This window comes from Psammomys obesus, unplaced genomic scaffold (assembly GCF_907164565.1).
Source record: "Psammomys obesus unplaced genomic scaffold, mPsaObe1.curated_primary_1811, whole genome shotgun sequence".
Taxonomy (NCBI): Eukaryota; Metazoa; Chordata; class Mammalia; order Rodentia; family Muridae; genus Psammomys; species Psammomys obesus.
In genome coordinates this window covers 9,717,157-9,741,946 of record NW_026586816.1, presented here as the reverse complement: position 1 = coordinate 9,741,946, position 24,790 = coordinate 9,717,157, and the positions used below count along the sequence as shown (strand labels likewise).

Sequence of the window (24,790 nt, the reverse complement as noted above, 5' to 3'; positions counted from 1 at the left end):
GAGCACACATGGAGAAAACAAAAAATAAAAAATAGTTTAAAAGAGAAGTTGCATAAAAACTGTACAAACAATAGTTTTAAAACTCTCAACGCTCTATCTTCTATTTGTAGATATGCAATGCATTACTGTTAACCAAACTCACTCTGCTAGGCCAAGGACACCAGAACTTACTCTTCTTAGCTAACTGTATCTTTGACTAACCTCTCCTTGTCCCTTTCACTCTGTTCTCCCTAGTGGCTAGTCACATTTAAGAAATCAATATGCACATAAATCAACCGATGTTATTTGAATATATAAATACATTATATGACTCATGAAGACATGAAGGCATTATATGTCATTCAAAAAATTAATAGGGCTGAAGAGATGGCTCAGTGGATAAATACTTGCCATGCAAGCATGCGAACTGGAGTCTGGATCCCAAAGCCTACATAACAAACCAGGCAGCAAGGCGGTCACCTGGAATCCCAGAACTAGAGTCAGAAATAATCCCTGGAACTAGCTGGTTAGCTTGAACAGCCTATCATTTTTAATATTGATGTTGCATTATTTACTACCTGTTTGAAATTAATTTCAGATACTTAGAAAGGAACTAGGGCTATAGATGAAAGTTCTAATAAACAGATATTTGCACCATTCAATGAAGAACTTTGTACCAGTTAGAAAAGCTCAATAGGATAACGTTCCTATATAAGGCAGTGAGTTCTCATAACAGAAACAGATGGTTGCTTCATGGGCATTCCTGTGGGGAGAGCACTGGAGTGAATGAGGTCTAAGGACATAAAAATAATAATAACAGAATGCCATAAATGTTTAAATTTTATCTGAACACTGTTCTGCAAATGCATAATCAACAACCCCTATCACTATTTTTACTGAGAAATATAATGTGGAACTTAAACATTGTATCATTCTTCTAGAACACAGTAAGATATACACTGTGGTGATCATCTTCTAGAACGTAGAAACCAGTCAAGTCTAGTAATTCTTTCCTCATATCCCAGCTATAAACTGTAATAATTACACGCTAAAGCAAGTTAATTCTAGTTCAAAGGAAATCTCACAATCGCTTTCTATTACTATCTGCAGCAGCTACGCTGATTTTTAAAATAATTTAGTTGAGCATTTACAACGCACTGAAATGTATCTTACTGCTGCACATCTTTACTTGGACCCTGAAGGACATGCTTTTGTGCTTCACAGTTTTCTCTCTCATTTGATGCTTCACAGCTCCAGATTCCTAATGTCCCCTTGACCAAGCAATTTAATACAAATAAGCGACTGTGTTTTCCCGTAAGCACTGTCTCCTCCACTGTACATACTTATGGCTCTCATAACTGTGTATTCTTAAACACCCCAAGTGGAGCAAGTCAACGCACAAATTTCATAGACACCCCATGCATGGTGGCAAAATGGCTTCAAGACATCTGTACAGTTCTGATGCTGTTGTTTTACCACAGAAAACAAACAAAAACTGGAGAAACTGAAGAATTACAAAGAAACGGAGGCAAATCAAGATATTAAAAGCTTGATTTTCTTACTCCAAACCTGACAAATCTAGTTCCATAATGTAGAAAAATGTGACTGAACAAATGCTTTTACAATGAGTGCAAATAATATGATAAATAATCACTCCCCATAAATTTTCTATGTGGTACGCAAAAAGGAACATAAAATCATTTAATATTACCATCCACACCCCAGTAGTATAAGACTACAAGAAACCTGGACACATCAAGGCTGACTGAGAAATAACACTGGGAGCTTTGCAAAGGCATCTATCACAAATGAGCTCTAAGCTATACCTAACAACCATGAACAAAACACAGTGACATTGGTTGTTCTTGAAATGTGAAGCACACAACTAATGAGCTTCATTTCAAATGGAAGACAAGATCCAAATACTAATTTTAAATAAAATCCTCACGTCCTCTTTAAAAGACTAGAGTATCCTGATTCACAAAAAAATCTGCTATGATCAGAAGATGTACACAGAATCAGGTCATAATACCCACTGCCCTTAGTGTAACAAATTCATTATTAGATTTCAGAAGACTGAAGGTGGAGAAGGCATGTTCAAAACAGTTCTGCAAGAGAACTAAGAACAAGCAAGCTTCAGATAAATCCGAGCCTTTCACTAGTACATACATGTCTGTAGGATGGGGCTGACTAGAAATCTCAGCTACTCTGTAAAATGGCTAAAGTCACAGGAGAGACATAGAGTGCCTTAAATGGAAAGAATAAAATGCATGCTAAACCGACATTCACACTTTAAGCACTGGGCAATATCAGGGGTGCCAGCTCCTACAGAGCGGTATCTACTAAGCAAGATGGAAATCAGTATTTACTGAATGTCTACTACAAAAATAGGCCAGTGCCACCCAAGCTGCTGAGTGCAGGGAAGGTGGGGTTACTGGTTATAAAGACCAGCAAGAGCCCTTTAAAAAAAAGCTCTTAAAAAGATAATACTCAAAAGGAATTTTGTTCCTGAGCTATAGGAAGTAAATGCTCAAGAACAAGGATTTTTATTTTTCTATGGGAAAAAAATGTCCTAGTAATTCAAAAGTTGTGCTTAGGATAGACGTGATTTTGTTTTACAAAGGAGTATGAGAAACCCCCAAATGCTTACCTGCCCCACTCTCCCTGGATGCTTCAAGGCCAGGCCACCACTGGAGACAGCAGCAGCGACATTCCCTTCCTGATCGACGACCACAGCGCCCACTGTGTCCAAGGTGCCTGCGTCATTTTCCTGTGGAACAAAGGGGACAGAGTGGGAGACACCTACATGTGACTACAAAGCAGACATCTGTTCACCAGGGATGGTGTCATCTCAACTCAAAAATACTGGAACTAGCCCTTAACAGAAGCATTCATACTTGCTCATTCCTTTATTATTCTTTTTCTCTGAATCTCAATGATTAAATAAATAAGTGGGAATCTGTGTGTGAAAAGATCTGTGATATAAATGAGCCACTCTTGTTTTTAAAGATGACATGCACACTCCCAGGAGCTCTGCATTCAGAAAGGAGGAGAACGCCATCCATCACCTTGTGGCACAAGAGACTACCAACGTCCTCTCAATCCCTTGCGTGGGAGAAACTTTACAACATGGCCCCTTTCCTGCTGTACTAATGTGCTTGTCAGCTGACAACAGCAAACTGTGTTAGTAGAAGGAACCTTTTGTGTCTCTATGCCTTCTCACCAGTCCCGCATAGTTAAGGATTTAAAAATGTATTAATGATGAGCAACTGTCTCCTACCACAAAGGTTTCCTGATTGTCCATTCCAAAAAGACAAACTACTAGATAAGAACAGAATTAAAAGAGGCATGGAAAAAATCCTTACCATACATTAAAAAGGAAACTTACTGCGGGCAGATAGGTCAACAGCAGTCAGGGAGTATTCTTGGCTAGCGCAAGGTTTTAAAAACCCTGCAGGAATGACAGAACCAAGCACAAGCCCAGGTTCACAGGAGTAGCTCCTAAGAATAGCTAGCTACCCTGTGCTGTGGATGGATACTCAGACTACAGAGTAGCACTACATTTGTACTGAGACCGCCATTGGAGTGACATATAAAGGCATAGGCGTTGGAGTCACACATAAAGGCATCACAAAAATGTCCAGGAGATCCTGGAGCCATTCAGCTAACTGGCTGAAGGGAGCTTTCGCATAAAGGAAGTAGAACTCAAACAAAAATTTTCTTCTCTAAAATAAACTGGAAGGTTAGAGGTAGAGAGTGTCACAATTTTTTTATTGTAAATATAACAAAAAAGAGTTACATGTTTCTACTTCAAAGTCCTAACAACAAAACAATGGATGACAGTACTGACTTTGGCAGTGAAAGTCCATAGAGATGAAGTAAGAATAACAATTCTAATCTCACCCTGAAAGAAGAAACCAACAGAACCATATAGTCTTGTGGTTCTTCTCATGGGCAGAAACCTAATTTTCAGGGGCAGTTTCAGGCTCAGCCATCAACTCCCTGAGTAGACATCTAGGCCCTGTGTACAGCTTCACTTGGCATCTACTTAGGATTTTAGTACATGTGTGTTCCCTGTGCGCGTAGCAAGCCCAGTGGGGCTTACACAGTCTGGGCCACCGCTGTGTCTGAACAAGCCTGTCTCCTTTCCTTAAGAACTAACTTCATGTGATGTCGGAAGCTGCCACTAAGTAAAAATTTAAAAGCAATGACTTTGCTCCTCAGCACCATTTCTCTTCTTTACCAGGTGAGATTAAGAATCAAAGGACAGAAATGCACCAAGGTACACTTGGAAAAACAAGGTCTGACAGCATTCCTTTGGGCTATCATCAGTCCCAAACCAAAAAGGAAGGTTTTAAGTTGAATGTGTTAAGTATTCTTATAAATCATTTCTAAATTTTAAGCTTTGTAACCTGTTAAAAAAGTGTACAAATTAGAAGTCTTTTGTCTTTTACAGCAGGGTTTCTAAAGCGTTAATGCACAAACAGATCACACAGAAAATCTGGGTAAGTGAAGATTCCTGTGGAGTTTCCCAGGAACTAACCAAGTGTGGGGGTCAGGGAACCATGGGAGGGGAGGGGTAGCTGGCTTGGAGTAAGAGTGGGGTCCAGAAGTGTCCAAAAACCCAAAAAACCTCATCCTGCGATCAGCAGGAGTAGGACCACTCCCTCTGGGCCCCAGCAAGCCCTGGAGCACATAGCCCTGTGCCCCACCCTTGCCCTCCTACAGCATCATGTAGCATGGCAGGCAGGTTAAACTTCCTGGAATTCCTTACAAATGAGACACCCTCAGCACCCTGGCCCCAGCCAAAGCTGTATGCTCACCCTGATGCCACCCAAAGGTTTAAGTAGCCTTTCTTCCCCCAATGAAACAAGCTGTCTCACTGCAGCTGCCTCCTGGGAAATCTCAGTGCTCACCATGCCATAGGCCAGGAACAGCAGTTTCTACTTTGAAAAACAAGTACTATGTTGAAGAGATAGGGAGAGAGTGGGCAGCCTTGCCTTGTTCCCGATTTCAGTGGGATTGATTTAAGTTTCTCTCCATTGAGTTTGATGTTGGCTATAGGCTTGCTGTATATTGTCTTTAGGTATGTGCTTTGTATCCCTGATCTCTCCAAGACTTTAAATATGAATGGATGTTGGATTTTGCCAAATGCTTTTTCGGCATCTAAGGAAATGATCAGGTGTTTTTTTTTTTGTTTTGTTTTGTTTTTTTTTTTCCCTTCAGTTTGTTTATATGGTAGATTACACTGATGGATTTCCATATGTTGAACCACCCCTGCATGCTTGGGATGAAGCCTGCTTGGTCATGGTGGATGATATCTCTGATGTGTTCTTGGATTTGGCTTGCAAGTATTTTATTTAGTATTTTTGCATCAATACTCATAAGAGAGACAGATCTGAAGTTCTCTTTTTTTGTTAGGTCTTTGTGGTTTAGGTATCAAAGTGACTGTGGCTTCATAGAATGTGTATGGTAATGTTCCTTTTATTTTTATTTTGTGGAATAGTTTGAAGAGAATTGGAGTTAGCTCTTCTTTGAGGGTCTGGTAGAATTCCGCACTGAAACCACCTGGCCCTGGGCATTTTTTGAAAGAGAAACTTTTGATGACTGCTTTTATTTCCTTGGGGGATATAGGACTATTCAATCTATTTACCTGATCTTGATTTAATTTTGATAAATGGAATCTATCAAGAAAATTGTCCATTTCATTTAGATTTTCAAATTTTGTGGCATTTAGGCTTTTGTAGTAAGACCTAATGACTGTTTGGATTTCCTCAGTGTTTGTTGTTATGTCCCCCTTTTCATTTCTGATTTTGCTGATTTAGACTGCTTCTCTCTGCCTTTTAGTTAGTTTGGCTAAAGGTTTGTCTATCTTGTTGATTTTCTCAAAGAACCAGCAAAGGATTATTTTGATCTTCTTGTATCTGTTGAAGCTTGCTTTGTGACCAACTACATGGTCTGTTTTCGAAAAGGTTCCATGAGGTGCTGAAAAGAAGGTATATTCTTTTGAGTTTGGGTGAAAAGTTCTGTGTACATCTATTAGGTCCATTTGATTTAGGACCTCTGTAAGTGTCATTATTTCCCTATTTAGCTTCTGTCTAGATGATCTGTCCCTTGGTAAGAGTGGAGTGTTGAAATCTCCCACTATTAAGGTGTTGGGATCGACATGTGATTTCAATTTTAAAAATGTTTCCTTTACAAATGTACATGTTCTTGTACTTGGGGCATAGGTGTTCACATTTGTGATGTCCTCCTGGTGAATTTTTCCTTTAATGAGAACGTAGTGCTCCTCTTCATCTTTTTTGATTAATTTTGGCTGAAAGTCTATTTATTAGATATTAGGATAGCTACCCCAGCCTTTTCTGGGTCCATTTGCTTGAAAAACATTTTTCCAGCCCTTTACTCTGAGATAGTGTTGTTTTTTTTTTTTTTTTTGCAGAGGTGTGTTTCTTGGATGCAGCAGAATGTTGGATCCTGTTTCTGCAACCATTCTATTAGTCTGTTTTTTTATTGGAGAGTTGCATCCATTGATGTTGACAGATAATAATGACCAATGAATGTTAGTCCCTTTTATTGTGGAGTTGGTGATGTTATGGTGTTTCAATGTTTGTTTTCTTTTAATTTTTTGTTGTGAAGTTATCTATATCCTGTGTTTTCTTAGGTGTAGCTGTTTTCGTTGTATTGGAGTTTTCCTTCTAGGATCTTCTGTAGCGCGGGGTTGCTGTGTATTGTTTAAGTTTAGTTTTGTTATGGAATATTTTGTTTTCTCCATCTATGTTGACTGAAAGCTCTGCTGGGTATAGTAGTCTGGGTTGGCATCTGTGGTCCCTTAGAGTCTGCATGACATCTGCCCAGGCCCTTCTGGCTTTCATAGTTTCTGTTGAGAAGTCTGGTATGATTTTGATAGGTCTACCTTTTATGTTACTTGGCCTTTATCCCTTGCTGCTTTTAATATTTTTTTTCTTTAGAAAGGCAAATGGGTTGGATACTGGAAGAGGGAGAAAACAGAGAACACAACAGAAGCTACCATAGAGGACCTCTGAATGAGTCTACCTAATAGGGTATCAAAGTAGATGCTGAGACTCATAGCCAAACTTTGGGCAGAGTACAGGGATTCTTATGAAAGAAGGGGGAGATAGAAAGATCTGGAGGGGACAGGAGCTCCACAAGGAGAGCAACAGAACCAAAAAACTCTGGGCACAGGGGTCTCTTCTGAGACTGATACTCCAGCCAAGGACCATGCATGGAGATAAGTTAGAACCACTGCACAGATGTAGCCCATGGCAGTTCAGTCTCCAAGTGGGTTCCCTAGTAAGGAGAACAAGGACTGTCTCTTACATGAACTCAGTGGCTGGCTCTTTGATCACCTCCCCATGATGGGAAAGCAGCTTACCAGGTCACAGAGGAAGACAATGCAGCCAGTCCTGATGAGACCTGATAGGCTATGGTCAGATGGAAGGGGAGGAGGACCGCCCCTCTCAGTGGACTTGGCGAGACAAATGGGGGCAGATGAGGAAAGGAAGGTGGAATTGGGAGGGCATGAAGGAGGGGGCTACAGCTGGGATAGAAAGTGAAAATAAACTGTAATTAATATAAAAATTAAAAAAGAAAAAAGAAAAACAAGGTCTGAAGCCTGGTGCAGTGGTGCACAACTATAATCCCAGCACTCATGGAGGCAGAGGCAGGTTGATGATCCCTGTGAGTTTGGGGCCACCCTGGTCTACAAAAACAGTGAATCCAGGACAACCAAGGCTATAAAGAGAAATCCTTTTGTAAGGGGGGAGAGAGGGAGGAAGGGAGGGAGAGAGGAAGAAGGAAGGAAGGAAGGGAGGGAGGGAGGGAGGGAGGGAGGGAGGGAGGGAGGGAGGGAGGGAGGGAGGGAAGGAGGAAGGAAGGGACGAAGAGAAAACCAAGGTCTGATATGATTCTATGTGTCTAATATCAACAACTGAACCAAAATACACCGGCACAAGACTGAGAAGTCTGTACCAGCAAAGAGAACAGGCTACAGCAGGATGTGTCTCCTACCTCACTTAAGTGGCTATAGCAGCACATCACCACTCACAAGCTGCCACCGGAGTACTCTCATGTGTGCTCCAGCACTGGCCTGACAGTGTTTTAGTTATTTTTCTGAAACAGACAACCGCTCCTGAAATGAACAGACTTTAAGTTTCCCCAACAGTAACAACATGAATCAAAAAGGAATAGCCCTTTTATTCTGAGATTACCTTAGCAACACTATTTATCTGGGTGATAGGCACTTAAATCTCTCTTAATGCCCAGACTCTTTAGGACGGAAGATTGAACTAATTTTCTCATCATATTAAGCAACATTCTATGACAGAGCTTAACTCTCAGCCCTTAAATCTATTTTTAAGGGTATTCATTAGCTGTGTGTGGGTTTGTTTTAAATAAACTCCAATGCTGATCAAGGCTGAGCATTGTACATAACAGACTCTTACAGGGAGAAGTACGATATAAATACAATGACAGTATTATCTGTGAGAGCATTTCAGTCAGGATCCTGTAAACTAAAAGAACTCTTCTGCCTAACTAAACAGTATAGAAAAACATAAAATCCACTGTCAGCATGATTGGATTACACATATTTACTGTAATGTGGTTTTAAAAATAAAAAATGCAGAAAAGAAGATTCTGTTCTAAATTAAACTTATATTCCCAACAATCTACAACACCTGCAAAAAATATAACTACTTCATAAATACTTCAAAATCATTCTACATACTTCATATACTTGCAAGGCAAATTTTAAGATAATTAATATTTAAGGACTTTTATGAAGTGTAGATAAATTGAGTGAAAGACAAATATTGCTATTTTTGGCATAAAAATCTCATAGAGCTCATTTGTGTGGGAATGAACTCTTGGGTTAAAACACAACTGCTGTTACTATACAAAACTACCACTACATTCTTACACCCCATAAATATTTTAAAATGCATGTACCACACCGATACACATGCACCTATTGTCCCTGACTGAAGCAAGCACATCACAAGAATTAATAGAAGTAACGTGTGTAAACTACTTTAAAAGCAATAAATCTCTTGGAGGGTTTTAAAAACTTTTTCTCACCAGAAAAATTACACCTCTGGCCAGGTTTTCTAATTCTGAAACACTCTAAAAGACGCCACTTATCAATCATTTGTCTCGTTAGCATTAATCAATCTTTCATTTTCACTTGTACATAGTTACTTAAATATCAACCAGGTAGATGTAAAACTAAGTTTTAGCTGTATGAATGTATCTGGAAGTCAGTATGCTGTACAATTATCCTAACAGTAAATTTCAAGCCAACAGTCAATTGGGGCAATAGTTAGAATACATTAAACCCTCCCAATGAATGATTATTACATCTCAGGGTATCACCAGAGCTAGTAAAAGCTTCTCCTAGTGGAAAGAAAATCTCTGGCCTACAAGACAATACAGCAATGGCACCATAAATCTTGTTTTGTTTTATTTTATTAAATTTACTCACATGAATACGTATTTTGCCCGTATGAATGTATGTGTACCACATGTGCCTATTTCCCAAAGAGGTCAGAAAGCACTAGATACCTTGGAACTGGGAGTTACAAATGGTTATGAGCCAACATGAGAATACTGGCAACCAAAACTTGGGTCTTCTGGAAGAGCAAAAAATGCCCTTAACTGTCCAGCCCTCATCACCATTAGCCCCACCTTCTCTGAGTATCTGGGAAAGTACCAAAAGATGGCACTGGCCAGAGAGAACAAGATTTCATTCAAAGTTTGTCTCCAGACAAACCAGCCTCTAACAGTGACCACTGTGGAGCGCTGTCCTGTACGTTTAAGTTCAGATACACAAAGTCTAAGTCATCTCCCTTCACACATGGAGACTGGCCAAAATCAAAGAGCAGTCTGGACACAGGAATATCCAACAATCTTTCCCTCCCCTCTGCAGAAGCCATCCTGTGGGCTGGGTACAGCTCAGTGGGACAGTACATAACCAGCATGCCCAAGGCATCAGGTTTGATTCCAAACATGAAAGGAGAGGGAGAGAGAAAAACAGAACCACCACCTTCTGTGGCCATAACTATAAATACTGACTTACAAATTATAGGCAAGGTCTCTAGTGCTAAGTAATCCTTTCTTCTTTTAACTGAGATGTATTGCATGTCTCTGCAGCTCCATGTAAATTCACATAAACACTGAGGATTCAAATCAGAGTCATATAGTATATAAAATAAACTATTTCCTAAATTACTCAACAAAAGTTGGAAATTTTCAATGAAAAATATATTGGATTATATATGTTTTTAATAAGATTTCATATTACTTGGACTATAATGTTAATTATAAATTCATAACACAGGGATGCTCCATAAGAGCATGTTAAGAATTACAAACTCTCCAAGGTGCAAAGGAAATGTTTTCCAAAAGGTAGAATCTCTGTTCAACACTCAGGGATTGGAAAATCAGAATTAGGCAAAAAGCTATTAACTAACCTATGATGCCTGCTAGGAGAAATCAGTTTTCTACAGGAATGTGGTTCCTGGGGGCCAAACATGCTCCACTGGATGACCCTACACACAGGTGTATGTAGAACGGCAGCACCAACTGGACTCTGTGGATTACAGCCACAGAGAGACAGGAGAGACACACAGAGTGTGGTTACACACACACAGAGACAGAGAGAGACAGAGGAGGAGGCAGAGACATGTTGGAGAGCTAAAGGGAGAGATATTAGGTTGGTGAGATTAGGAGGGACATTAGGAGTTGTGAGCATAAGCGGGGATGAATATGATCAAAATATTTCACATATGTATAAAATTATCAAAAAATAATCTATTTTAAAAACTGAAAGGTAACTCAATTTGAAAGTTTTATGTAAGTGTATATATATTTTAGGAAAGTTAGATATAGGTTTCCTTGTGACATTTTGGTTATCACCCTGTGAATTCCCTCCTCTTCTTTCCCCTTCCATAACTCACCATTTAACCCTTCATGCTCCATTATTCTCACTATAACCTAACCCTTTATACTACTGCATCCTATCTGTCTTCTCTTCAAAGTCCTCACCACCATGGCTCCTTACTAACCTTCCTGACCCCCACAGGAATTCTAAACAGAACACGCATATCTGAAGAGTCAAAGCTACCATCCACAAATGAGAAAAAGGTGCAACATCTGTCTTTCTGAGTCTGGGTTGCCTCACTGAGAATAACTGTTTCCATATCCATCCATTTACCTGGGAGCTTCATATTTTCATCTGTCTTTAACAGCTCAATAATACTCCACTGTGTAATCGTATGACATTTCACTATCCATTCATCAGTTGAGGGCCACCTATATTGTCTCTGTGTCCTGGTTATTGTGAATAGAACAGTAATGAACATGAAAGAGTGGTGTCCCTATTCCACACTACAGGCTAGCAAATAAAAAGCCTACAGCCAGGAATGGGCTGGCACTTTTGAAACTGTTGAAACTCTTTTGAAACTCTCACAGACCACCAAACATTATAGGTGCTGCTGTCGGTATAACTGACAGAACCTACTGCTGAAGACATTACATATTCGAGTCACAGAATATGGAGAAATCAACCTGATAATGACCTGGAAATGGTCACTATGGTTAGCTTTCAGTGCTGAAAGGTAAGCATCAAACTATTTCACACTATTAGAGACGAAAGGTAAGCATCAAACTTACCCAGCTGTGATCCCTGTGAGCGACAGTAACAACTGGCTTTGTCAGGGACCACCTGAGGGAACTCGCCAACTTCAGAGACCACCTGTGGAAGCTTACCAACTTGCCTCAATTTGCCTGTTCCCTTACCTGCAGTAAACATACTGCTTGGAGATGTCAGAGACCACCTGTAGAAACTCACCAACCTGCCTCAACTTGCCCGTTTCCTTACCTGCGGTAAACACACTGCTTGGCAACAGCAGAGATGTGCTCACAGAACCATGGCTTATCACAAGATGTTTCAGGCCCCTGGCCGAGAAGAATCTGTAACGTTTCACCCACCCTACTTCCTCATCCTGAATCCTATTTAAAGCTGATTCTGCTTAGTAAAGTTGGTCCTTGACAAGCACCTGTTTGCTTGGACTCCTTTCTCTTTCTCGCCCATCTTTTCACAGGTTTGGATTCTCTTTTAACCCATGAATAACCTTAGCTCCGCTGGCCGGAGCAGATACCCAGCACCTCCGTCAGCGCTGCGATGACAGGGTGCTTAGAAAGGTCAGAGGCCCTAGAGAAGAACCTGCCACTATTACTCTACTAAATGAGCACAATATTAAAGGCCTCCTAATTGCCTGTATTTAAATGCACAGATTAGTGCATCTCTCAGCCCTCATCAGGAGCTTCTTTCACAGCAGACTGTGATCAACACTGAAACCCAGGCCTGGTCAAGAGGCAGAAAATAAAAGACTATGACGTGCTCGGCACTAAATGAGACCTATACAGCAAAGCTTGGGATCACTTCCTTAAGAGGGGCAGAAAGATTGTGAGGTTCCCGAGGCAGTGGATGACTACGAGGAGCTCACATGGCAGGTGCTCATGGGCCCACAGCCACTGTAACAGCACATGACCTAAACAAGCTCATGCCAGGAAGAATCCCACAGAGAGGAAAGGTGGTCATGAAGTCCCCGCTCCTCCCTAAGGACACTGACAGCACTGAGATAAAGCTGGTTTTCTTTGGCCCTAGAGAGTGAACCACACCCAAGACTATGTAATGGCAGCAGGAACTGACATGGATGGATCAAAACAAAGCAAACAAACCAAAACCCCACAAAGCTGGGTGAGAAGGGAAGGGGAGAGTAGATCTGGAATAAGTAGGGAGAGGGGTGAATATGGTAAAAAATATATGAGATTTTCAAAGAATAAAAATAAAATGTCTAAAAATTTAAAAGTAGAAAAGACAAATGGCCAAAGCTACACAGAGAAACCCTGTCTTGAAAAAACAACAAATAAATCTTTCAAATAATGACTTCTGTGGGCTTTTTGCCTCTGTAAAATAAAGCAACTTGAGAGCCAGTGTGGGCATCAAAGGAAACGCTTGGGAGTGGCTTCTCTCCTGCCAGCCTGCAGAATTCAGAACTAAGCGAAAGTCATCAGGCCTGTACACAAGCTCATCTATCTGGGGAACATTTTCTCTCGCCAAAAGTTAATTAATAAAACTTTACATCACTTTTATTCATATGCTTTTTAAACAATATTTTAAAGATACATATGTATAGTAAGCCATTGGTAAGCAGTATACCTAAGACACTGAGAGTTGAAACAATATCCACCTATCTATATAAATGATAATTTGGGCAAGCTCTCAAAGATAATAAAAATTAGATCATAAATTACTTATCATTTGAAACACTTAGAAAGCTCATCTCAAAGACATCAAGGATTGGTGCCTAGCTGAAGGTGGCAGCCGGTAAACACTGCACTCCACGGGCGAGGAAGGAGCACTGCAGCTTGAATCCTGTCTGGCTATAGACTCCTGTCTCACAAAATCAAAGAAATTAAACATTTAATAATAAACACATCTAACTGACTTCTTCCTTGTGTAGAATAAATGTTAATCACACCTCCAATTCTAAATCAAATTCTAAAATCCTGTATGAGGTATAAATCCAGCATGACTCGGCAGCTAATCCTCTAAGTATTTATCACAGAGAAATCAAACCAATAAATATCACAGAAGACTTGCCAAGGATGTTCTGAGGGGCTTGATTCCAGACGACCCACCATCAGGCCAGTCTGACTACATGACAAGCTTCAGCCTTACCAGCTTCAGTTTCAGTTTGAAAAGAGCAGCCAATCAGCATCAACGTGTGGCTGGGCCAGACATAGTTATACCATAGCTACTTGGGAAAGTCCCTAAGACCCTGACCAATCAGGATTGGCCACATACCCTTGGCTGGCTGCCCACCAATCAAGATAAAGGTCTCCTACTCATTCCAGAATTCCCCATAAAAGAGGGCATGCAAGGCGGCTTCAGGGTCTTTGCCATTTTGTCAAGGTGGAGATCCCATCCCAAGGTGGAGCTCTGCAGAAAATTAACAATTTCTGCTGTTTGCATACTACGTGAGTCTGGGGCCTTTTCTTCAGCGAGATTCAGACCCTAACAATTCAGACTGTATTTGCAAGAACCAAAAGCTGGAAATAACTCAGATGTCTACCAACAGAAGAATATGTAGACAAATTATAATGCCATCAACATCAGAAAACTGCTCAGCAATTAAAAGAAACTGGTATGTTTCAGACATAGAATAAGAGAAGTAAGATACAAAATAACAACGCTGTTTGCATTTGCATGACATTTGAACAGGTCAAAATGTGTAGCAAGCAACTGAGAAGTGTCTTAGGTGAAATGGAAATTACTAACATGGCATGAAGAAATGTTATCAAGTAGTAAAAATGTTCTTTATGGGCTACAGGATTATGCATGTATGTCAAAATGCATTGAATTGTACATTTTGGATATACTATCTCAAACAAACCAAAATTTTCAACTTTTTCTGTTTCCATGTGTTTAAGACAGAATACACATTTTATAGCAACAAAGGAGGAAAGATACCATAAAAAATTTTAAATATTTAAATATAGAAGAAGATACACACAGAATAATGTCTAATCTCTGCCTAACTCAGAACAATGGGTATATAAGATATGTAACATACGTAGTATAGATAATAATGGTGAAAAATATTTAAGTAGGAAATAAATCAAATGTTCCAGGACTGATAATGGAACAAAGAATCTAGAACTCTAGGAACTTGTTAAAAAGGGACAGGAATGGGGCTAGGGAGGAGGAGAGGCACTTACAATGAAATGACAAATTCCCAAAAGCCTAATGCCAGAAAATAGTGGTTGGCATGGTATCTTCCCCAAAATATGAATAACCAATAAAACTATATTTTAAAAGCAAACTTAACGAAATAGACTTGTGACTTTGTAAATAGGGAGCATCCTTTAAGGAAAGCCTGAAGTGGCATTCTCTGTAATCAATAAAACTATATTTTAGAAGCAAACTTAACTAAATAGACCTGTGACTTTGCAAATAGGGAGCATCCTTTAGAGACAGCCTGAAGTGCCATTCTCTGCAGAGCCGCGGTCTGTCTGGATTGCCATGCATCTTCCTTACCATCAGTCACGTGTGTACACGTCTTTCTCCCTTTCTTTTCTATATTATCACCTAAAATAGTAACTTTTGATTTGTTTAAATGGCATAGTATTCTTCAAATTGTTTGAAGTGTTCTAACTCTTTATGTGTGCTGGCTGCAGTGTGCCTGTGGTGGTCACAGGGGAATGTCAGGTCCCCAGGACTAAAGCTACAAGATGGTCCAAGCTGCCATGTGTGTGCTGGTAATCAAATACAGGTCACATGGAAGGGCAGCCAGTGCCCTTAAAGACTGCTGAGCTCTCTCCAGACTCTCAACTGTCTGTTTCTACCCACAAGACCTACAAGGACAGGAACATTTGTATATTTCATTAACACATGGCAACACTAAAAAGAGCAGTTGACACCTTGAAGGTACTTCCTGAATGAATGAATGAATGAATGAATGATTAGATGATATACTTCAAAAGAGTTGGGCATATAGCCCAATGGTAGAGCATATGCCTAGAATGAACGGAGCCTTAGGGACCAATTGCCAGTATAGCAGCCACTAGGGAAAACAAAAGAACAAAGGAAAACTCCAAGAAGGGCTATCATGAATGTAAGAACAAGTGAATCAAATGCCAAACCCACATGTACAATAAAAGCAACACTGTCTTTAAAACAACATTTTATTAAGAATATTCAACTATATTTTTTAAAATCTGTCTTTTGGGGTTTCTTTTTAAGTTTTTAATTTTATTTGTTTTTGTTCACAGTATTGTTTCTGAGCCAAGGGCCTCCCACATGTTCTGCATGTGTTCCACCATTGTGCTCTGTCCCCAGGCCTGGCTATATGTTAATTATATGCAATGTATGTAAAGCATGAAAGATACAGACAAGTTAAAAATGAAAGAAGAGGTGGGGGCTAGGAACATTAAGCAAGTATCACCCTAAATGAGGACAGCATTTTAATGGCTTTTCACACAAAAAGCATTACCAGACACATGGAGACTAGGATAAAGGCTCAAAATTCTGCTTCACTGAGAAGAAAAACTAATTTTAAATTCATATGCAGTTAAAAACGTCTGTAAAAATCAAAAAGGAAAAAAAAAAATCAACTGACCATAATGAACTATTTAACACATTTCTCCCAATCATAAGTAGAGCAAGTAAGAAAAAAAAAAAGTCAGTAACAAAACAGTCATGAACAACCATTGAAGCCAGATATGACAGGTGTTCATAAGCTATACTCAGCAATTACACAGGACACACTATCTTAAAAGCACACATGAATGCTTACGAGTTATCATACATTAAATTATAACCACAATAAATTTCAAAAATCACATAAAAAAAGAATACACACTGATTATAAAACATTAAAGAATCATTAAATTTTGAAAATTTAAAAATTAAATACTTCTGAAGAATTTATAGGTCAAACAAAACTAAGTGGAAACAAGGCACAATGATAATTATAGAATACTTTCAAAAATGGGGAATACAAGAAAAATAGTACTTGGAAGGAAATTTACATACAAAATGTTGATTTGGGAGAACTAATACTAAATGTCCAATTAAACACAGAGGTCTTCACAGAGACTCATACTCCAACCAAGTACCAGGCATGGAGATAACCTACAACCCCTGCACAGATGTAGCCCATGGCAGTTCAGTGTCCAAGTGGGTTATATAGTAATGGGAACAGGGACTGCCTCTGACATGAACTGATTGGCCTGCTCTTTGATCACCTCCCCCTGAGGGGGGAGCAACCTTACCAGGCCACAGAAGATGACAATGCAGCCACTCCTAATGAGATCTGATAGACTAAGATCAGAAGGAAGGAGAGGGGGACCTCCCCTATCAGTGGACTTGGGGAGGGGCATATGTGAAGAAGGGGGAGGGAGGGTGGGATTGGGAGGGGAAGAGGGAGGACTTATGGGGGGATACAAAGTGAATAAAGTGTAATAAATAAAATAAAATAAGCCACAAGGGCAGGCTCAACACAGTATCTAGAAAAAAGAAATTGGAGTTTTAAAATATCAATGAAGAAATTTACACTATATAGAGATCAAAACAAGAAAAACTGGTTCTGAGGAAAAAAATGTCAAGTAAACTGAATGGATTCAGTCCGAGAAGCAGCCACTTTGCTCACCCCTGAAATCTGCAACAGCGGGCTGGTCCTTTCCAGTAACAGATACAGCCTGCCCAGCACCCACCCCATCTTAAAATCCTGCAGCCTCGAGACACTCCAGGAAAGGCTTCCTGTGCCACTTCCCACAGCCGTCTCTGCCTCTAACTCCCCAAACACACTCCTCACTGCAGGGGCACTCACTCTATCTATATTAGCGTGTTCTAGCTACTCTGTAGGTTACTGTGGCCTGATGTACCTACACGCAACAGATAACAAACACTACGCCAATCACTCCTACCTTTTATTCCCTGAAAGAGAATCTCACTCCATGCGTAAGCAAGCCCCAAGGTTTGGCATGCGGAGGCGGTTTTCCCATGAATGACAGACAGCTGCTTCTGCGCCCGTCCTCCTCGTGAGCTCTGTCCCCCAGCACTTCCTGCCCCGCCACTGCTGTGAGTCCTGCTGCCTTCACGCTCAGGGCACTCTCGTCCACACCCTACCTCTCACTTCTTTCAGGAAGTCTTGTGTGACCTTTAGTCTACTGCTCAAAATAACCTAAAGACTTACCCATCAAGCACTACGCCTCTCACGTTATCTACAAAGAACTATGTCTTGATTTTGACCATACATCCTTATGTGCTCTACTGCCCTCTCACCTCTGAGATCATTTGACATTGGATCATATTCTTTTTATATCTGACTCAGGGTTCCTTAACTCCAAAATTTCTTATTTCCCAAAAGCACTAATAAGTGATCACCATGGCGAAGCTGTGCTTCCACTGTTTTCTTGCCTGGAAAGCTGCCTCTCCTTTGCTATAGTGAAATCAACATCTGATAAATATTTCATAGAGGCGTGTACATCACACTACTTCTCTGACAGTGACAGAGCAGCATACTAACAGGATATGAATTCAGTACCTGGGAAGATTAAAAGACACACAAATAAGTTAGATCTTGTTAATTAAATAGACGGCAGCAAACTCTTTATAAGAGCAGGCAACGTTCTTCAATTTAGTTGTCCAATTTAGCTCTTTCAAGGAACACCTGGCCAGAGCCTGCAAAGTAGGCCTTTCTTTCATTTTGGGCATACCCTCACTTTCTCTGGATAAAATTACATGTTTAAATGCCAGAACTCCACTGGCCTTTGAACTGAGTCTTAAAGCAGTGGGGAATAACAGATAAAGGACAATCTGGATCTTATTCCTGCCAGAGAAGCACTACAACAATTAGGATGTGCCACTTAACCTGGATTTACAGGGACCCTCTCTACACTGAAGAAGAATAATTAATACTGACTTAATAAAACACTATTAAGTTTCTTTATATGCATAAGATTTTAAAAGGAGTCCACTATCTGCTTGGCCAGTTAATTATGAGACTATCCACAAAAACAAAAATTATTCAAACTCACAAAACTTTAACAACTAAAAGCAAGCATATTAAAAAGTAAAAAAGGAAAAACAATGTTCATGTGCTCTTTTTCCTTTTGTTCTCCCATAGATTAAAATCTTATCAGAAAATAGAGATAAGTGAAAAAAAAACTAAAGTCTAAGTACAGGGGACTGTCTAACCTCGGACATAAATAATACATCCCAGAATATCAAATGCCATTCAGTTTAACCTCAGTGACATTTTCAGAGGCTTACAGCACTCAAAAGCCCACCACACATCCAAACATTCTCACTTGGTCCTAAGTACACTTAGAACCAATAAAAGTAGAGAAGCATTGAGAATGGCAAAAACACCTCTGGATGTGGACTTAATTTCTCTAGGGCCTTTAAATTTTGCCTAATTATGCAGACAATTTAACTTGGTCAACTACCATTCCCTACCTGAGACAAACTGTAACCAGCAGAGTTGGGTTTGGACAGCACTTTAGTTTTTGGTATTACATTAAAATGGAGCGATGCTGGCAATCAGCTCCACACTTGTTACCTGCGCGATCCTGTGGTTCAACCAAGCGCACCGATCAGTAGGCTGCTGACCCTAATCCCTCTCTTTCCATATAAGCCTGCCAAGAGGAAGTCAGCAAGCTCAAGGAGACTTCTCTACCCTCCTGTAGCTCACTGGTGTTGGCACAGTCTTGGTACATAGCAAATGATATGATTTCCATTTACAGCTTAATACCCCAGAGCCAAATGTGCAAAAGGCAAAGACTAAACACCAAACACTTTCTTTACTAACTAAAACCTGTTTCTAAAACTTCAAAAAAGAATATTCTGTAATTGTTTGCTGACTTATAATGTTGAATACCAAAGTAAAAATAAAAGGTATTGAATAAGAAAACCTAAAGATCACATGAGGCCATGCACTCAAGGCCTGTGCATTTCTCAATGTAACCTGATGAACCGTTACACAAACAAACAGCAAGCAAATATAGCAGCACTGCCTGTGTTTTAAAAGAGCAAATGAAAGACCTGGAGAAGACAAGAGCTCCACAAGGAGAGCAAGAGATCCAAAAAGTCTGGGCACAGGAGTCTTTTTTGAAACTGATACTCCAGCCAAGGACCACTCATGGAGATGGCCTGGAACTCCTGCACAGAGGTAGCCCATGGCAGTTCAGTGTCCAAGTGGCCTTCATAGTAATGGGGACAGGGACTGTCTCGGACATGAACTGTTTGGCCTGCTCTTTGATCACCTCCCCCTAAGGGGGGAGCAGCCTTTCCAGGCCACAGAGGAAGACAATGCAGCCACTCCTAATAAGACCTGATAGACTAGGATCAGGGGGAAGGGAAGGAAGACCTCCCCTATCAGTGGACTGGGGGAGGGGTATGGGCAGGGAAGAGGGAGGGAGGGTGGGATTAGGAGAGGGAAAACAAAATGAGCTAATGATCCAAAAAGTATTTTGTGAACCTTAACACGTCTTCACAGAAAAGATAACGGTGTTTACAAATCTAAAATGCTATTACTATTCCCCAATCCACAAACTTCTAGTTTGTAACAACGCCCAGACAATTATAGCCTTGCTTATGTTTTTACTAGGTAATCCACATCTTCATTCTAAAATGCCCTTGTTCACCCTTGCAAAATCACACATCAAAATAAATATGTGCCAGGAAAGGAATGGAAAGTGTTGGCGTGTTGAGGTTTCATTCTTACCCAGGATGTGGGAGACATGGCCTAGAAGTACATTTGTAAAACAGGCACATTCACCCTGTGTGACAGGAAAGGTACTTGCTCAAATTTCTCTAGATGAGCACGCCCCCTTGTGGACACTTCCATACTTACCTTTCCAGAAGTCTCAAAACTATTTCCTGGTACTTGTTTCCCTTCCCTTGTAGGATCATTCCTTAATAGCTACAATACTGAGAAAGTAACAACAGTATTTAATATTTCAATTAACCTAACTTTACTTTTGCTGTTTATTTGTATACAAGTTTATTATCAAAAACTTAAGCATGGATTTTGAAGTAGATATTCTGAAGTGGATATTTTTAACCATCAATCAAATTTTGTTTGATTAACAAAAATCAAACCTTTTATGAAGACTACAAGACTAATAAAATGTTTTTTTCTTAGAAATTAATGTCAGAATCAGTTTTAGATGATTAGTGCTAACATAATCAAATGACACTTTCTATAGGATATAAAAATAAATGTTCATCTATTCATGACCTAACACATATAACTATACACAGCAATCTCAAAGTGACAGATGCAAAATGTAAATACTCCAATTTGAAAAGTACCTGCTGCTTAATTTACCTACTAAGTACAAGGGAAAATGTATTCTGATCTCAGTGGAACTGGAGCTAGTCCTTACAGTAGGACTAGAATTAAAATCTTAAGAGGCAGAAAAATAGCAATTGTTTTATTACCAATTATTATCCCGTAAACACAGGGACCTGAGCAAATGCAGAGTTGAGACTGAAAGAACTGAATAAACAAATACAACATTCCATGCCCTCTCGACTCTGAGCGCCTCAGACAGGAGATCTGTGCCCTCAAAGGACAGCTACACAGTTTAAAGCGCCGCTCTGGCACACTTCACATTTTAACCTCAGGAAAGGAGCCTTCCCTTCCGTGCGGTCTGTTTGGCGTTTAAATGCCTCCTATACCTATATAAAGATTTCTTTTCCTACATTTAGGAGAGCTTTTGCTGGAATTTTAGTGAAACTATTTTCTATGCCTTGAGCATGGAGTTCTTCTTTTTCTACATCATGATTCGTAGATTTTTGTCTTTTCAAAGAGTACTTTTCTAGAGTACTCTTTTCATGCCTTACTATTGATTGTTAGGGTGAGTCTTTGATTGTGTAATTATTAAAATGACTGCTTTTATGGGTGAGGGTGTCAGGGTGCAGGGGTCGTGCCTGAAATGTGCACTGAAATGTGCAGTTTTCAGTTCTCTCCTTCCACACATGGGTCCTGAGGATGGAGTGCAGGTTATCCGACCACTGAGAGGACAAGACAGGAACCTCAACAGACCTGCTTGCTATTCCACACAGCATCACCTCTAACCAAGGAAACAATTTCATAGGCAAGGTGCAACAACAGCCATGGAGGATGCGGCTTTGCTGGCTGGTAGCGCTATGTTCAATTAACTTTGTTCTGGCTGGCCGGCGCCACCCACAGCAGGATGGGGCCTCCCACACGGGCCTGCCAGAAGGCCAATCTGCTGTAGAGGAATTTCTTCCCCAGGCAATTGTGGATTAAGTCACGCTGACAGTTGGAGCCAGCCAGGACGGTGAGTGTGGCTGTGACCGTTGGTCCCTCACTAGGCAGTTCACCTGGTATCTGCGCGCTGCGTAACGCCAGCGCCTAGTCAGTGCCTTTAATAGTCTGGATCCAACAAAGCTGCCGTCCTTCCACTACTGCCAAGTTCAGACTGAGACATTTTCCTTGCAGTCTAGAGGTATTCCGCTGGCCAGCTTTCAGGATACAGTCCTGTGACTCTTGCCTTGGGTTCCCTCAGAGTACAATGCATGTACAATCTGGGTTACCAAACAATCAATGTTAGGAAAACTGGGGTTACCGTTTTTAATGCCAGATTCCAATTCATACTCCAGTTGAGTTATGAGAAGCCTTCCTTGCTGTCTCCTTTGCTGCCATGTGCACATTTTACCCTTTAAAACGCCAGTGTTCTGAGGCTGCATGTACTGAGAGAGGGTCACACCACCTCTCCTGGCACACGCACTCCCGGCCACCGCACGTCCCGAGACCGATGCGCTCGCTGTTGGCATTCCAGGTCACCTACAATCTGGTTCCAATCTGGTTTCTGTTTGAGAGCATCTCCACAGAAAATAAGTCATTAAGAAATAGATAATAAAGTAATAAATGTATTAAAATGATATATAACATAACCGTGTTTATTGAGAATGTTCCAGCATCACATGGCAAATGTCAACAATGCAAAACTTCCAATTAACGGCACTAACTTAGTAAAATGAGAAAGTCATAGACATGGATGAAAAAGTTACTAACATGGAAGAAAAGTTAATCAAGGAAATTTAGATTTTTGAAGAAAAGAAACAAATGTAAATACTAGAAATTAAAAACTCATACATGATTTTTTGTTTCTTGAGACAGGGTTTCTCTGTGTAGCCTTGGCTATCCTGGAACTCACTCTGTAGACCAAGCTAGGCTCTAACTACAGAGATCCGACCGACTCTACCTCAGGAGTACTGGGATTAAAGGTGTGCACCACCACACCTGGCTATGGATAAAGAAAATTTTAAAGTACACTGAAAAATATGGTCAATACATCCTATCAAATAAAAAAAAATATTAGGAAGAAACAACACAGTCAAGGAAATAAAAATCAATAGGGGAAAAAATAACTGGCTATCAATCACTATATAGAATACTCTGGAATACCATCAAGAATTCATGAGATAGGGAACTGATATAAAAGTACAGGCACAGGAATATTTTCAATGAAATTATAGCATAGAGTTCTCCAAATCTAGAGAGAGAAAATAATTTGCAAGTATAAGAGGCATTTAGAATCCCCAAAAAGACAAGGCCAGGCAAGAACCTTAAATACATTCAGTCAAGAGGGCAAAAAAACAAAACAAATAATATCAAAAGATATCAAAAAAGGGGGCCAGTGACATAGCTCAGTGAGTCCAAGGTGCTTGCTGACAAATCAGGCAACTTGAGTTGGAGCCATACACTAGAAGAAAACCAACTTCTTCAAGTTATCCTCTGAACTCCACACATGTACCATGGCACACACACAAGGGGTGGGGTAAATAAATAAATAAATGGATAGATAAATGGATAGATAGATGGATGAATAAATAAATAAATAAATAAATAAATAGGTAAGTAAATAAATAGATAGATAAATAAATAAAAGGGTTTGAGCTGACTTTAAAAAAAAATAAGGTGCCTCGTTAGCTCAGTAGGTAGCGCATCAGTCTCATAAAAAAAATATATATATATCGCCCAAATTTAATAAAATAAGAGCATTTCAAGACAAGAACACACTAAGGCAGTTTGCAGAAACCAAGCCAACACTAAAGAAGATTCCTGAATGCATACTACAATAAAAGAAGGACAGCTTTAATCAGTAAAACACAAGAATAAAGTTCATGAAAGGAGCAGATCAAAAGAGAGAGCTAGGAAGGAAAGCTTGTTTAACATAGAAAATCCGCAAACACTGACAGAGGAAAAGGTAAAGAATAAAGAACAAGCTAACCAATCAGAAAACAATGAGCAATATTACAGGACTTAGCATGCATCTCTCAATAACAGCCTTAAGTGTAAATGGCCTCAAATCACCAATAAAGAGATGCAAGACTGGTTGACTGAATTAAAACACAGATTCAACTAATTTGTCATAAAAACCGCCTCTCACTGGTAAAGTCATGCATAGGCCTACAGTCAAAAGATAGAAAACAATATACTAAGAGAATGGGAGGAACTGATACAACTAACAAACATCAATCAATCCACTATTGGGACTGGAGAAGCTGAAAAGTTGGCTCAGAAGTTATGAGCACTGAGCTGATCTTCTAGGAGCACAGGATCTGTTTTCGAGGATCCAAACAGTGGCATACAACTAGCTCTAACTCCAGTTCCAAGGGATCCAATGGTCACTTTTGGCCGCCTCAAGCAACAGGCACACAAAGGGCACACAATATACATGCAGACAAAACACCCATACACATAAAATAAATAAATCTTTTTTAAAGGCCACTACATATTTACAAAAGAACCAACAAGGTATAACAACTGTAACTAGGTTAATACTGAATTATTAAGACCATCAACTTCAAAAACAAGTCCTTAAACAATAACAGAGCAATAATACTGAAAGACTTCACTATCCCAGAATTTAAAATTAACAGCAAAAAAACTTTTAGAGTCAAACAACTATTATCAAATAGACATAAGAGATATCTACAGAATACTCCATCAACACAGCAGTTCTCAACAGGGTCTCTAAAAGAAAAAGAAAAAAAAAAATCACCCCATGGTGGGTATGGTGCACAAGCCTTTTCTCACATCACCTGGGAGGTCAGAGAGCAGGTTCCAGACCAGCCAAAGTTACAGAGAGAGATGCTGTACATCAAAAGGGCAAGCAAGAAAGAAAATTAAAAAAAGGAAAAGGAAGGAAGGAAGGAAGGAAGGAAGGAAGGAAGGAAGGAAGGAAG

At 39.9% G+C, this 24,790-nt stretch overlaps 1 protein-coding gene across 1 annotated transcript in view; it reads right to left on the bottom strand.

Moving 5' to 3' along the window:
- Tasp1 (taspase 1) overlaps positions 1-24,790 on the bottom strand; it is a 187,710-nt gene that overhangs the window by 73,073 nt on the left and 89,847 nt on the right. Inside the window, exon 9 of the mRNA XM_055602612.1 lies at positions 2,630-2,749. Within this exon, the coding sequence (XP_055458587.1) occupies positions 2,630-2,749 (120 nt within the window). The remainder of the gene's footprint in view (positions 1-2,629; positions 2,750-24,790) is intronic.